The following is a 13,611-nucleotide window of genomic DNA, read 5'->3' as shown; positions in this document are numbered from 1 at the left end:
ATTGATCCGTGGAAATGAGCTTTGAATTCATACACCTGCTTGACCACTCCGATTCCAATATAAACGACTGCTTAATGTTTCCATATTATAAACTATAGTTAGCTGAAAATCTTTCTCTGTCGGGGCCCCAAGAGTATGGAATATATTAGACAAAGAAATCAAAGACGCTCCCGAGCTTTAATAATTTTAGGATTCTTTTGAAACTATTCCTTTTCAGATAAGTTAGCAATAGTATTTGTTTTTTTTTCCTAGGTATGGTCTTTTAGGAGCAATTTGTGAATTCTGCGAGCTGTTTTGATTGATGATTACATTAACATGTGTTGATATTTATTTTATTTATTATAATTAAGGTGATGATGATGCTGGGCTGCTGCTCCTGCTGATAATGATGGTGAAGATAAATAAATTATAAAAATAATAATAAATAAATTCCCGCTATTCATCCCATAGGGGAGGTTTTTCTGTACGGTCTATTCTAAGGGAAGACTGGAATAACCCAGGCGTCAGCCACAGTGCAGCCAAATTGAGCTAGGACGAGGTGACTTGCTCAAGGCCACACAGTGCAGCGGCGGGTGATCGAACTCGGTACCTTTGGGGTGCGAACCAAAGACCGAACCGCTGAGCCACGCTGCCCCTAATGACGATGATGATGATGATGATGATGATGACGATGATGATGATGATGATGATGGGAACTAACAAATTACAGAGGCATCTAACATTGAAACATTCCATATTCAAAGCTAACGTTTTACTTTACTGTAGGGTAGTGTTCATTGATAGATGGATGCGTGTGTGTCATAGAAATAGCCATAGTGTCTGTCTGTCTGTCTGTGTGTGTGTGTGTGTGTGTGTGTGTGTGTGATATTCAACCTTTAGTAGGTTTAATGAAGTCTTGTTACACACGCGTGATACACCTACACGAATTTCCCTGCCACCCAGACACACTAACATCTGACAAGGAGTGAGGGCTGTGGAAGAACCAGAGACTACCGTGTGCAAACGTTGGCGATTGGTATCGGATGGGAAACTGTGATCGTTTGAAATGATTCGAAACACTCGTTACTCGTTACCCCTCAATTCGCTCGGATCGTGATCGTCTCAAGTCTCAAGATCGTCTCAAGCTCGTCTCAAGTCTCAAGATCGTCTCAAGCTCGTCTCTACTCGTCAACCCGAATGATCGTTTTACCAACTCGCTCTTCCGGAATTGAGATCGAACGGTGAATCGTGGCTTCGCGCTCGAATGTCGATCGAGTAAAAGCGATCGAATAACCCAACACTACCTCACTCTTTGACAACTGTTCAACCGTGTCTGCTTTCTTTCAAGAACCGGCGTTTCATATTACCAATTACCGGTACAAGAAAGACTGCTAAGAGTAAGAGAGCTCGTGTCGTACTGTCACCGAATATTCAAAGATTTACTGGTATGTAAACGACTGATCATTAAATTTCAAATCTTAGTACATTTAACACGGGGTATGCCAAATGAAAATGCCTTTTCTACAGCTGGCCAGTTTCTCGGTTGTTCTTATTCACATTCATACTCTTATTTATTGTTGCAGTGCTGGTTACAATGTTTGTTTACGAATTGACTTCGTCTGCTATATGAATAAGGGCTGTTCCGCTGGCGTTATTTTATCTAGACTTACATTATTTTTAAAAATTATTATTTATTTCTAATTTATTTATATCAATATTATAATTATAAAAGATGGGGGATCGTGATCGGGTGTTTTTGTTGGTTTTTTTTTTCATCCCCCTCCCCCCCCCCCCAATAAAATGGGGCATTTGCCCTCTGCTAGATGAAACATTGTAAGCCATCTTCCTCCACCCCCCCCCCCCCCCTTCTCTGACACCCCTTACCTCTCTTCTTCCCCCCCCTCTCTCCTCTCTCTCTCTCTCTCTCTCTCTCTCTCTCTCTCTCTCTTTCTCTCACTCTCTACTCTCTCTCTCTCTTCTCATTCTTCTCTAACATAACTCTCTACTCTCTTATTCTCCCCCCCTTTCTCTCTATACTTCTCTTTCTCTCTCTCTGTCTTTCTCCCCCTCTCTCTCTCTTTCTCTTCTCTCTCTACTCCTCTGTCCCTCTCTCCCCTCTCTCTCTCTCTCTCTCTTCTCCTCTTCTCTCTTCTCCTCTCTTCCTCTTCTCTCTCCTCTCTCTCTCCCTCTCTCTCTCTCTCTCTCCTCTTTCTCTCTCTCTCTCTCTCTCTCTCTCTCTCTCTCTCTCTCTCTCTCTCTCTCTCTCTCTCTCTCTCTCTCTCTCTCTCTCTCTCTCTCTCTCTCTCTTAGATATTCACTTGCTAATCTAACCTTTTATATATTCTTCTTTCCTCCACATCTTTCCCCTCCCAATTCACTTCTCTGTTGCTACATTTGGCAAAATGTGATATTTTTTTTCCTCTTGATTATAATTTATCCCTTGACAAAAGCCGAGTGCCAAATCGTTGTTTGTCTTAATGTGTTGTCTGTTGTCTTCACCAAGTCACATTCCAACAATAATTTTCTCTCCATCTATTTTGGAAAACTAAGCAAAGTATATTGAAATTTTGGTTTCAGTATTATTTCAACATTTTGATCTTTAATGTCACACAAATCTATGAACATGGGAGAAATAATTTAAAGATCGGCAAACTGAAATATTTTTTTAAAAAGTTAACAAAACCATGAAAATGAAGTTTTGATGAATATTTGTTAAAATAAAAATTTCTAATGAGGCCATCAAAGGCATGAATACCTCATGCCCAGCAGTATTGCTACAACTTGCTGACATGCTCTGTACAAGTACAAGAGCAAAGGCTTCTTCTACTAAAAAGCCCAAAGAGGAATCAAAAGACAAAAAAATCGGAATCTGAGACCAAAAAGCAGAATCAACTTACGATAATTAACTATTACATGCTTTGCTGCAGAGAATGTGATAGAATATCCAAAAGTACTCCAATGATGCAATATAAATTGTGTAAAAGTTTTCAATCCAGAGAAATGATAAAAACATCTACGTAGTGTTTTTATGCACCTCCATTGACGGTGTATCTTAACGGATCGTTTTTAAACACCTCCGTCACGCATGCGCATCCCACCCACTTTCATCAGCGATATTGTTTTTCTGTATTTGGACATGGCGAAAGCTATATTGTGACATCTGTAGGATGTTTTTGTTAATAAATTTATATAAAAATAATAATAATTTTAAAAATCGAAAAACCAGAAAATAGAAGTTGCATTGAAGGTAAAATAATGTTTTAGAAAGACCTTATTAAATGTGATGGACAGTCAGGTGGCTCCATAGCTCAGTGAACAAGCTGTCAGACTCTGACCTTGAAAGTACCGGGTTCGATTCCCATTGTAGACATAGTTTTTTTTGGTTTTTAAAAAAAAAATTACTTTATTTTTGTTTGCTTTTTTTTTTTTTCAAAAACATTTTTTCATGTTTTTAAAAAAACTTCGATTTTAATTTTCTAGAATTATTTATTTATTTGAGATCAGTAGTTGTGTGCCATGTTTCTTTTTTACTTTTGACTTTTTAAATTATTGTTTATTATTATTATTCTTTAATTTATTATCATTGTATAAATGTACATCAGTAATCTGTAATCAGCATGCTAAACTACAATCTAAAACTACCTATTTAAACCTCATGGACGTATGCAGCAACATTTTCATTAATTTATCATCACCGCTATCGGAGGTGCATAAAAACGTCACCAAACCTCTATACGTCCTCATAGATCCGCAATCTAGAAATGAAACAATACAACATCGTGTCATCATAATCATCCCCTCTCACCATCATCATTATCATCAATGTTATGGTTATCATTTACTTTTGTTGATTAGATGTTTTGTGATAAAATTCATGATCTATGTATTGACAGATTGATAAATAAAGGGAAATTTGACAATGATAATATCATTTTTTAACTACAGCAATAATAGTGGTTGTGATGATGGTGATTAAATTGTGACTCATTGACTTAGATTTCAGTGCTGGTATGATTTGATTAGGCTCAGGTTCAAAGGAGTATATATTAATGGAGTGGAGTGGGTTCTTATCTTATGTTGAAGAAATGAAGTGAGTAGAGAAGTGTGCTTGCAGACAGTATCGAATAACAGTTCTCATAGTGATGACGGTTAGACTGAGACCCAATTGGTTGTTCAACATTCTCCACCTGGCCACGAAAAAGATGCTCTACAATCGACCTCATCCTCCAATCCATTTCAAAGAAGTACTTGACTTTATAAATGTTTATGTTTATATAATTTATTTGAAAATGTCACTAGATTTCACTTGTTTCTTTTTTTATAATGTATCTAATAGTAAGTTGTAAACAAAACAATAGATGAGTGTGATGACGTCAACAATGTCATGTTTGCCAGCACTGTCATTATCCTTATTGCTGTAGACATTAAATCATTACTGTCACAAACGTCATCATAGTAATTACCATTAAGGGACTTTTGCCAGGCATGGGTGTAATTTAGATTTATTCTGACCTTTCTGTCCTTCTAGCTAACTGATTCCTTTAGATCTGGCAGAAAGTGCTTTGCTTGCAGTATTCTAGCCTACTATTCAAAGCTTAGGATAAATAGTAATGCTATTTGAAATGGATGGAAGCCAGTTTTAATTCTTGAAAAATTGGGGTCGATATAATCAGTCGCCCAATCACTTCTGGGTGAACGGGGCATGAACTTTACCTGGGATCAATACCAGTCCCTTTTCTACTTCACCCATGAATCAAAACCAATCCCTTTGATTTTAAGGTGAATGTTCTACCGTTGAGCTAGCATGTCCCCTAATATTTTCTCAGCCAACTTTTTTTTTCCTTTTTTTTTTTTTGGCACTGCACCATGCAACCTGATCACTGTCATTTTAGATGAAATTGAACTAATGGTCATGATGGGTCTCAGGCCATTGACGCTGACAAAGCCCTTGACTTCAGTCTGGACAGCAGTGTTCCAGAGCCAAAAACCTGCAGTAATACTTAAACATGGTTGTAGCTGTGAGGGGTATGTGTGTGTGTGATATTTGTGACCCATAACTTCTAAAGGTTGTTATGTTAGGATGGTTTATCCAGATCTGTCAACCTCCCGATTTAATTGGGAAATTCCTGATTTGGTTGCCCTGTTCCCTAATAATATGCAATTACAGATATATTTTCCTGATAAGAGCTTCATGTTTTCATTATTTTAAAAAGGAAATGTTAATAAATATGATAGTTGAGAACTATGGTACTATAGTTCAATAAATGACCACGGTTATGTTTTGATATTATAATATGGTATCAGTGCCTCATTTTCAAGTATTCTTTTGACTTGGATTTGGTAATAGTAACAGAATGGCATCTTCTTTTAAGAACAGCATTCTAAAGTGAACCTCCCCCCACCCCCAATCCGAAACCCCCCCCCCCCCAAAAAAAAATCCCCAACCCCCCCCCTAAAAAAAAACCAACAAAAAAATAACGCATACTCTATGCTTTTATTTGCCAGTTGAATTTGTTATTAGTTGTCCACGTGGCAAGCTCAAGTTTATCTAATCTAAAATTTCCCATTTGGCATTTTGAAAAGTTGGTAGATCTGGGGGGTTTTTTGCCTATGGTAAAAATTGGAAGTTATAGTTTAGTGATAAATATGAGACTTGTGCCGATGCTTTGCTTGTTTTATTAAACAGAAAGAATAGATGAATTCTTAACAATTTTAACAATTCAGATGTCACGTTCTCAATTCTCTCATCATTTAAACTGCTCTGGTTCATCCTGACATAATAATGAATTGATGCTTTGAGTGACATTCCTCCTTCAGATTTAGTCACATTCTTGTTGTAATTAAATTTGTTAAAATATGATTTTGTTTTGTTCTATGATTTCTTAAGTTATTAGTAGTTCTTTAAGGTCTGTAATAAAAAGACTTCATTGTTCAATTTTCTCTTCGCAAACCTTATAATAAGACTGGGCTGTTACTGTGTACTGACTACCTGGTACTAATGAGAACTGGTTACCTCTATTTGCTCCTGCTGGACAGGGACTTAATTTGTTTGGTTTTAAAAAAAAATTCTCTGTTAGTATTTCTTTAAGGTCAACAATAAAAGGTCTTCTTTGTTCCAGTATCTCTTCGCAAACCTTAGAATAAGACTCTGGACTGTTACCATGTACTGATGACCAGATACCAATGAGTAGTTACCTATTTACTGCTGTCAGGACAGGGACTTACATTTTTTAAAAACAATTTTTTATAATTTTTTTTTTTTTTAATTACAATTTCTTTACTATTTTTTTCTTTAAGGTCAATAATAAAGAGTCTTCTTTCTGGGTGAGGTTCCTGACCTCCCATAGTGGGTAGGGGGTACTTACTGTGTCTTATATCCCCCTATATATGTTTTCCAACTTGCTTTCTGTCTTTGTCTTGGAATGAGATTACTTGGTTTTGTCCTGGCTCTGGCCTGATACCCTGGCTGAGAGGGAAACAGTCAAACGTATAGTTTTGGGAGATGATATTTTTAAATTATCTCTCTGTTATGCATTGTATTATGTTTTGTTTACATATATTATAATGATTTGTAAACATTTGAGTGGGGACCTGTGCTTGTGTCTGGATAAGACTTTTAAGTGATCTCAAACTAAGTACTTTGATAGTCTGCTCTTGGAATCTACATCTGTTCCCTATTTGAACCAATTCCCCTTTGTCTTACCTTTTCTTGGGTGCTTTAATTGTAATTCTGGAACTTTTTACTTTCACATTTTCTTCCTTTTTACTGACGCTGATATGACCTTAATGTGTTGCAAGCGCCGAAAAACCCTTAAAAACAATCAGGGTCTTCTTTGTTCCATTTTCTCTTCACAAACCTTAGAATAAGACTCTGGACTGATACAAAGTACTGTCTATCACTATCAGATACAAATGAGAACCAGTTACCTATTTTCTATTGCTTGGACAGGGATTTAAATTTGATATTTTCCCAACTTATCTCATTCAAAAGGGCGGGTGGTTGGATGGGAGCATCACCCTTGAATCGTATACCTATGATGTTCGCATGGGTGTACGATCCGATAGTGATGTCGTTTCTTCTTCTCTTTACTAGCCTATCCTGCTTCTTTGGTTTGTGATTGTATTTTTGACAGGGGATATTTTTTTTTCTGTAAATCTTCTGCCTGTTTGTTCTTGGTTATTTATAATTTAGCTTATGATATCTTTAGGTTATGATTTTGATTTACATTGTACTATTTTTGTTAGTGTTAGATTGCTTGTTTTTTTGTTTCAGCGGTCTCTCATATAACCTCAATTGTGTTGGAAGAGACCTAAAGCAACAAACAAAAAAATCATTCAAAAGGCAGGATTTGGCTTTTAATTGCATGAGAAATAATCTAGGGAATTCAGTGTTAATTTTGTTCATTTTAAATAAGCGTTAAAAAAAAAAAAATAAAAAAAAAAAAAAGCTTTTGAACTGGTCATGCATGCAAAATAAAAGTTTTTATTTTGACATTTTATGATCTTGAAATCTGTTTCAATACATGATTGATTGCTTTGAAGGCTTATGAGTGGATTTAGCCATGTTTCATAATTAATCATTCAGAAGTTTAATGTTAGGGGTAAATGAATAATATGTTTCTATTATTGTGCTCTGTGTGTGTGTGTGTGTGTGTTTGTGTGTGTGTGTTTGTGGATGTGTTGAATAAATATTGTGTGATTGCAAGGTCTTCATGTCTATTTATTTATCTATTTATTTATTTATTTATTAATTTTCACAATTATTTTAAAACAATATTTAGGTAAACAACTGAAATAAAATATGATCAAGAAATAGGGTCAGTGAATGTAAAGTTTAGTTATCACGGAATTTGCTTGTATAGACTGGAAGAATAGAAACTAAAAACTCTCATATAATTGATTCATATTTCACAGACACAATGAATATCTAATGACCAGACTGTAAAAATAATGATTAATAAATTCAAATTTAAGAATGATAGATAAAGATTTATTTTTTTTTATTGTCAAGCCAAAAGCCTTTACTGCACATTGGATGGACTCCAAAATTTTGTACAGAAATTTGTTTCATTGAACTGTGTACTGTATGATCCTTTTATATATGCAACATTTAATGAGGTCGAATATGATTTCATAGGAATTACGTTTTTAAAAAAAAAAATTCTTTCGTAGAAACAACATTTTGAATCACAATAATTTTTTGTTTAGGTTAGGCATGTCAGTTTGAGTATTTATTTTTCAAAGGTTTATACCTAAAATTGTATTGATTTACGATTAGTATGTATCACTTAAAAATAACAATTTTGTGTTAAAATTAAAATTTGACTTTTAAAGAAACCTCCTGTACCCTAATGATATTTTATTAACTAGTGTCTTTTATTTAATTTTAAACGTAAGATTCAAGTTTGTAGCTTTCATTATAAACCAGTGATGCTAGTCTTCTGCGGTGTTCCGGGATTATGGGATTTTTTCTCTGAAATTTTCCGCTGATTTTGCCGTGTCAGTTTCCTCCAATAAAGCAGGATGGTGGATCCGAGGAAAAATCGTCATGTCACATTTTGACATCTGCGCCTAGTTGCATGAATTTTGGTGACACTTCCACTTTTATGACATGGCGCCCGAGGTCAAAAGTGAAGCAAGACCAGTGGTGGTCTTCAATGAGTTGATGGTTGGAAGGAGGAGGGGGGGGAGAGTAATTCGGTCTGGTTTTTATTCTGAGTATGATAGTACAGTTGGAGGTGTATCACAACTTCCTTCTTGGCGGGTGGTTGGATGGGAGCATCACCCTTGAATCATATACCTATGATGTTCGCATGGGTGTACGATCCGATAGTGATGTCGTTTCTTCTTCTCTTTACTAGCCTATCCTGCTTCTTTGGTTTGTGATTGTATTTTTGACAGGGATATTTTTTTTTCCTGTAAATCTTCTGCCTGTTGGTTCTTGGTTATTTATAATTTAGCTTATGATATCTTAGGTTATGATTTTGATTTACATTTGTACTATTTTTGTTAGATTGCTTGTTTTTTTGTTTCAGCGGTCTCTCATATAGATTGCTTGTTTTTTTGTTTCAGCGGTCTCTCATATAACCTCAATTGTGTTGGAAGAGACCTAAAGCAACAAACAAACAAACAAACAACTTCCTTCTAATTAAAAAAGATCAATTGATAATCTATTCTAACAGAATACTCTATCTCTCTCTCTCTCTCTCTCTCTCTCTCTCTCTCTCTCTCTCTCTCTCTCTCTCTCTCTCTCTCTCTCTTTCTTTCTTTCTGTTTGTGTGTGTTTGAGAGTGTGTGCTTTCCCTTATCCATATTTCTCTCTCATCCAACCTTCTATTTTCTATTAAGGAGCCACCTGGTTATAGGGAAATATATTTTACATTGAGCAAGAGTGATCAACTTAGTTTAGTCTTTTTTTCCTTTTTACACAATTTTTACAATTTATTAAATATTCATGAGTCTTATCAACCACTAGGTTACAGTAACAAAGATATTGTGTCCTGCTTTGTATAAGTAAAAGTATATACTTTCTGATTCATCAGTCACAAACAAAAAAGAGATGAATGGCTCATTAAGACATTGCACCAACCTGTTTACTGCACTTCTTTCATGGTAATAAAACCGTGATAATCACTGCTTTACTGCAGTATCTTTTTTATTCTGATACTGGATATTTTGCTACGATAATGATCTCTCGGCCTTTGAAATTTAAAAAAAAAAAAGACAAAATGCCAATCAAACTCTCTCTCTGTCCCTCATTGGCTCAAAAGCAAACAGAGAAGAGGCGTTTAGGGATATGATATGGTTAATGGGGTTAACAACCACCAAAAAAACAACAACAACAAAAAGAAACAAACATGCGATTGATTCAGAAAAAGAAATGACAATAAACACACCCATAAACAAACAAAAAAAAAAAGAAGAGGAAAATAAAAGAAATCCTAAAAAAATATAATTTCACATTCTAGATTATATAAGAACTTTTACAGCATGTCGTTAAATTATTTCTTTTCATTGGGACTTTGGGGCATCCTGACCTTAGCTGACCTAATTTATATATCTTTATCCATTTCCAAGAAAAGAAATATAAAAAGAAACCATAACGGTAGTTGGCAGGCGACCTAGATTTATTGTAGCTGTGCAGCATGCATGTTTTTCTTGATAAGGCCGTCACGCGGCTGTCACGCGGCTCTGTTCTTTCCTATCTGTCTTGAATATTTTAATCAAACATTTCGCTTCTAATCTTATGTGTCTCGGATTTTAAACATCCATCAGCGTTAATACCTCGATAACTTACTGATTGGTTCGATAACTTACTGATTGGTTCGTATGGGCTTTTTCTTCTTTTCTCTTTATAATTTAGATATATAATTATAATGCCTTTTTATGAGTGGTGAACTATTAAATACCTAAAAGGAGTGAGTAACCTTTTTATTTTTTTTTTTTGGGGGGGGGGGGGGGGGGTGGAATTCAAATAAATGTACAACATTTTTCAGTTTTATGTATCCACGCTGTCTTTTATCTGGTAAACTGTGGTTTTAAGAAATGAATCGCCTCTCCTTGTTAAACAAAACATTAATATAATCAGTAAAATCAATAGAGGACATTTTTAAAAAAGTCATTCAGAGCCATTCGGCCCATGGAGCCGGAGTTTATCCCGGTTTCTATAGCATGAAACTGACAATAGCAATTGCCTGTTATCCTTTGGATAGGATGCTAGTCTATCTCAAAGTACTTTCCACCTAATCTAACACAGACCCATTCACTGCTGGGTGGACAGGAGGGTCAGAAAAAAATCCCTTTGTGTGCGAAGCGAGTGCTCTACCAACTGAGCTACTGTGACCCCCAATAGAGGATATATCTATTGGTAAAACATAAGTTCATAACTTTATATCTGATGAGAAGAATCATTTTAAAACTTTATGAATTTTTTATTGTTGCTTAATTTCCTAGAATAGGTCGATTTAATTAAACTTTTCACCTTTTTGGTTCCAGAATTTAAATTAAAAAGTTTGAAGCATTTATCAAAGATGAAGGGAAAGTTTTGCCCTAAAAACCCCTTTTATTTCCCAAATTATTTTTCTTTTTTGAATTTCTTGTCTTCTGTATGGCAAAATTATAGAGATTTTTGTTCCATGGGGAAGACAGTTTATACAATGATCATATAAAAAAAAAATTTAAAAAGAAGAAAAATTGAGCTTAAATATAGCGCAATATCCACTAAACGTGCTCAAAGCGCTGATCAACAGCAACACGTAACATAAAGAACGAGACATGATGCCTGTTCGGTGATAATACAATTTTTTTCAGACAGAGACAACGCTGTTAACATCCAGGTACTCATTTTACACATGAGTATGATGAGAGAATTACAGTAAAGAGCCTTTTCCAAGGACTCAACTATGCACCGAGAGAGGCTCGAACCCAATACCCTCCAATCCGAAAGCGAGTGTCAGACCACAAGACCACATCGCCGCACAAATGCTGCACTCACAATATTTACTACCTGTTATTAATGCCCAAGCGGTATTCTCATTGTAACAAGTCCTGGTTTATTGTCTTGAATTATCAAGCCGGGAAAGGATAGGTCAGGGCAATGGGAAACACAAGAGTAAATTGACAAGAATGATTGAAGATGTTCTGCTGTGAATCATTGTGATAAGTACCAAAATTGTTTCTCTTGAACTTTTGATTTAAGTTATATTTTATGCTGTATATCCATTGTTGCAGTTACAAGATCCATACATTCCACCAATATAACTGACATCATGACTTCCAAGAAAGCCTTTGAGCGTCTTCCCAAGACAGTCATTCCATCCAACTACAAATTGAAATTGAAGCCAGACCTTAAATCTTTCACATTCTCAGGTGACCAGGAAATACAACTAGAGGTTGGTAACATTTTTTCGAATCTCTTTTGCTCCTATTCATGGAAAATTTAGAAATTTTAAATACTCCCGTCCACACAATTACAATAATATATCATTTAAAGAAATATTTCTACCTCTAAATGACTTTTGTTTCATGAGAAAAAAAAGTGATTGTTATTTCTAATGAATTTCATCCATATTTTCAGGTGAAATCTGCTGTGAAGCAAATCAAAATGAATTCCAGTGAGATCAAAGTCCAGCAAGCCTCTTTTAAAGGTCGGTCCTCCTCTGATAAACATAACATTAGTTCTGTAATAAGAATTGTTATTTTTTAATGCAGTCCATAATCATAATTGGAAGGAGCGGAGAGGGGGTGGGGGGATATCAGTAAGATTGCAAACTTTTGCAGTCACTAGCATCTAAAGCTGATGATTAAGAATGCAAGTTTGATTCAGGGATGCCCTTTTTGCAACTAAAACCGGAAAATCTTCTGGCTGACTATGGTTGGTATTGGTTAGTTGAATTTTTAAAGATGAAAGTATTGTTTGTTTAAGGACAACAGTTAAAAGGAAGCTAGATAGATATGCATCCTTCTTTACTGTTTAAGGATGAAGAGAAGTTTTGCACGAAATATTTTCATATAATATGGTCCTTACGATTGGATAAAAACTTTTAGGATATTCTTTTTTTATTTTGACAAAGCGCATCCCTGTTGATTGTAGTTGCTGTTTCTTGATTAATTGAAGCTAGTGGTGGGATGTCTTTTGACCTGAAATATACTCAATGGAATATTTTAGATTATTTCACAAACCAGTTAGAATCACATATATAATAATATAAGAATACCTACTGGTCCCCTTCCAATTTGATGACTGTTACAGGTTAATTGTTTTGGAGAGACAATTTTGTAGTATTATTGCATTGCCGAACTTGAGAAATTAAGCTAGACTCACTACTCTTGGATGTCTATTACCTTGTTATTGTGAATTATATTGTTTGAAGGAATTGGTGCACTATTTTTACTTTATTTGCAGCCACTCAAAAAGGGCTTCTTTGTTTTAAGAGTTCAGGAAATAAGTTTTGTATCCTAAAGGGTCACCAACCCTAGTACTTTGCTGTTTTATCAGGTGCTCATGAACATGGTTGCCAATTTTCAGTATATTAACTGAATTCAGTATGTTAAAAAGACCTCAGGTTTTTTTTTCAAATCCTGCTGAATGGAAAAAAAGTAAGTGCTAAATGTCTTTTTACCAGAGTGTAATGCTCAGATTGTGGTTGGTGGATTTGCTTGCGTAAAATTTCAGTAAATATTTGCCTCCTTAAATGGCAACCCTGCATGATTATTTTCACAGGAACTGGTGGTGAAAAGCAAGCCAAAGTCTCCTTTATTGAAGATGAGGATATCGTTTGTTTCGACTTTGACCAGGATTTAGAGGTGAGTGTAATACTGAAAGTTCTGCGATGAGATGCAGATATGGCTAGTCAATAGATTCAAATCGTGCATACGATATCTGCTCAGGAGTGTGGAGTGCTCATTTTGATTAATCAAAGCCATCTGCTAGGGAGTGTGGAATTCTCTTTCTTTTTGTTGAATATGGCTGCGCAGGGCAACTTCCTTCATCCTTGTAGATTTGTTGAATATTCATCTCAGTCTGCACCAGAGAGATTGTATAGCTAACGCTTCGAGAGCTCTCTCTCGCCAAAAAGCCCGTATCTGGGTCAACAGCTGATCGTGGAAATAAGCGCGTACAACAATGAGCTA

General features: G+C 35.4%; 1 protein-coding gene across 5 annotated transcripts in view; it reads left to right on the top strand.

Moving 5' to 3' along the window:
* The first annotated feature begins 1,064 nt into the window (after positions 1–1,064).
* The window catches only part of LOC144958531 (puromycin-sensitive aminopeptidase-like), a 37,676-nt gene continuing 25,129 nt past the window's right edge, over positions 1,065–13,611 (top strand). The window contains exons 1-4 of one of the 5 annotated variants that reach the window (XM_078890566.1): positions 1,065–1,424; positions 11,710–11,870; positions 12,056–12,125; positions 13,202–13,284. In XM_078890566.1, the coding sequence (XP_078746692.1) occupies positions 11,748–11,870; positions 12,056–12,125; positions 13,202–13,284 (276 nt within the window). In that variant the 5' untranslated portion in view covers positions 1,065–1,424; positions 11,710–11,747. Of the gene's footprint in view, positions 1,425–4,871; positions 5,005–10,120; positions 10,303–11,677; positions 11,871–12,055; positions 12,126–13,201; positions 13,285–13,611 lie in introns of those variants that run through there. The other 4 variants (XM_078890565.1, XM_078890569.1, XM_078890568.1 and 1 more) reach the window with 4 other exon arrangements.

Source organism: Berghia stephanieae, chromosome 13 (genome assembly GCF_034508935.2).
Source record: "Berghia stephanieae isolate SIO BIC M18660-M18661 chromosome 13, UCSD_Bste_1.3, whole genome shotgun sequence".
Taxonomy (NCBI): domain Eukaryota; kingdom Metazoa; phylum Mollusca; class Gastropoda; order Nudibranchia; family Aeolidiidae; genus Berghia; species Berghia stephanieae.
This window is presented reverse-complemented; position numbering and strand designations above follow the sequence as displayed.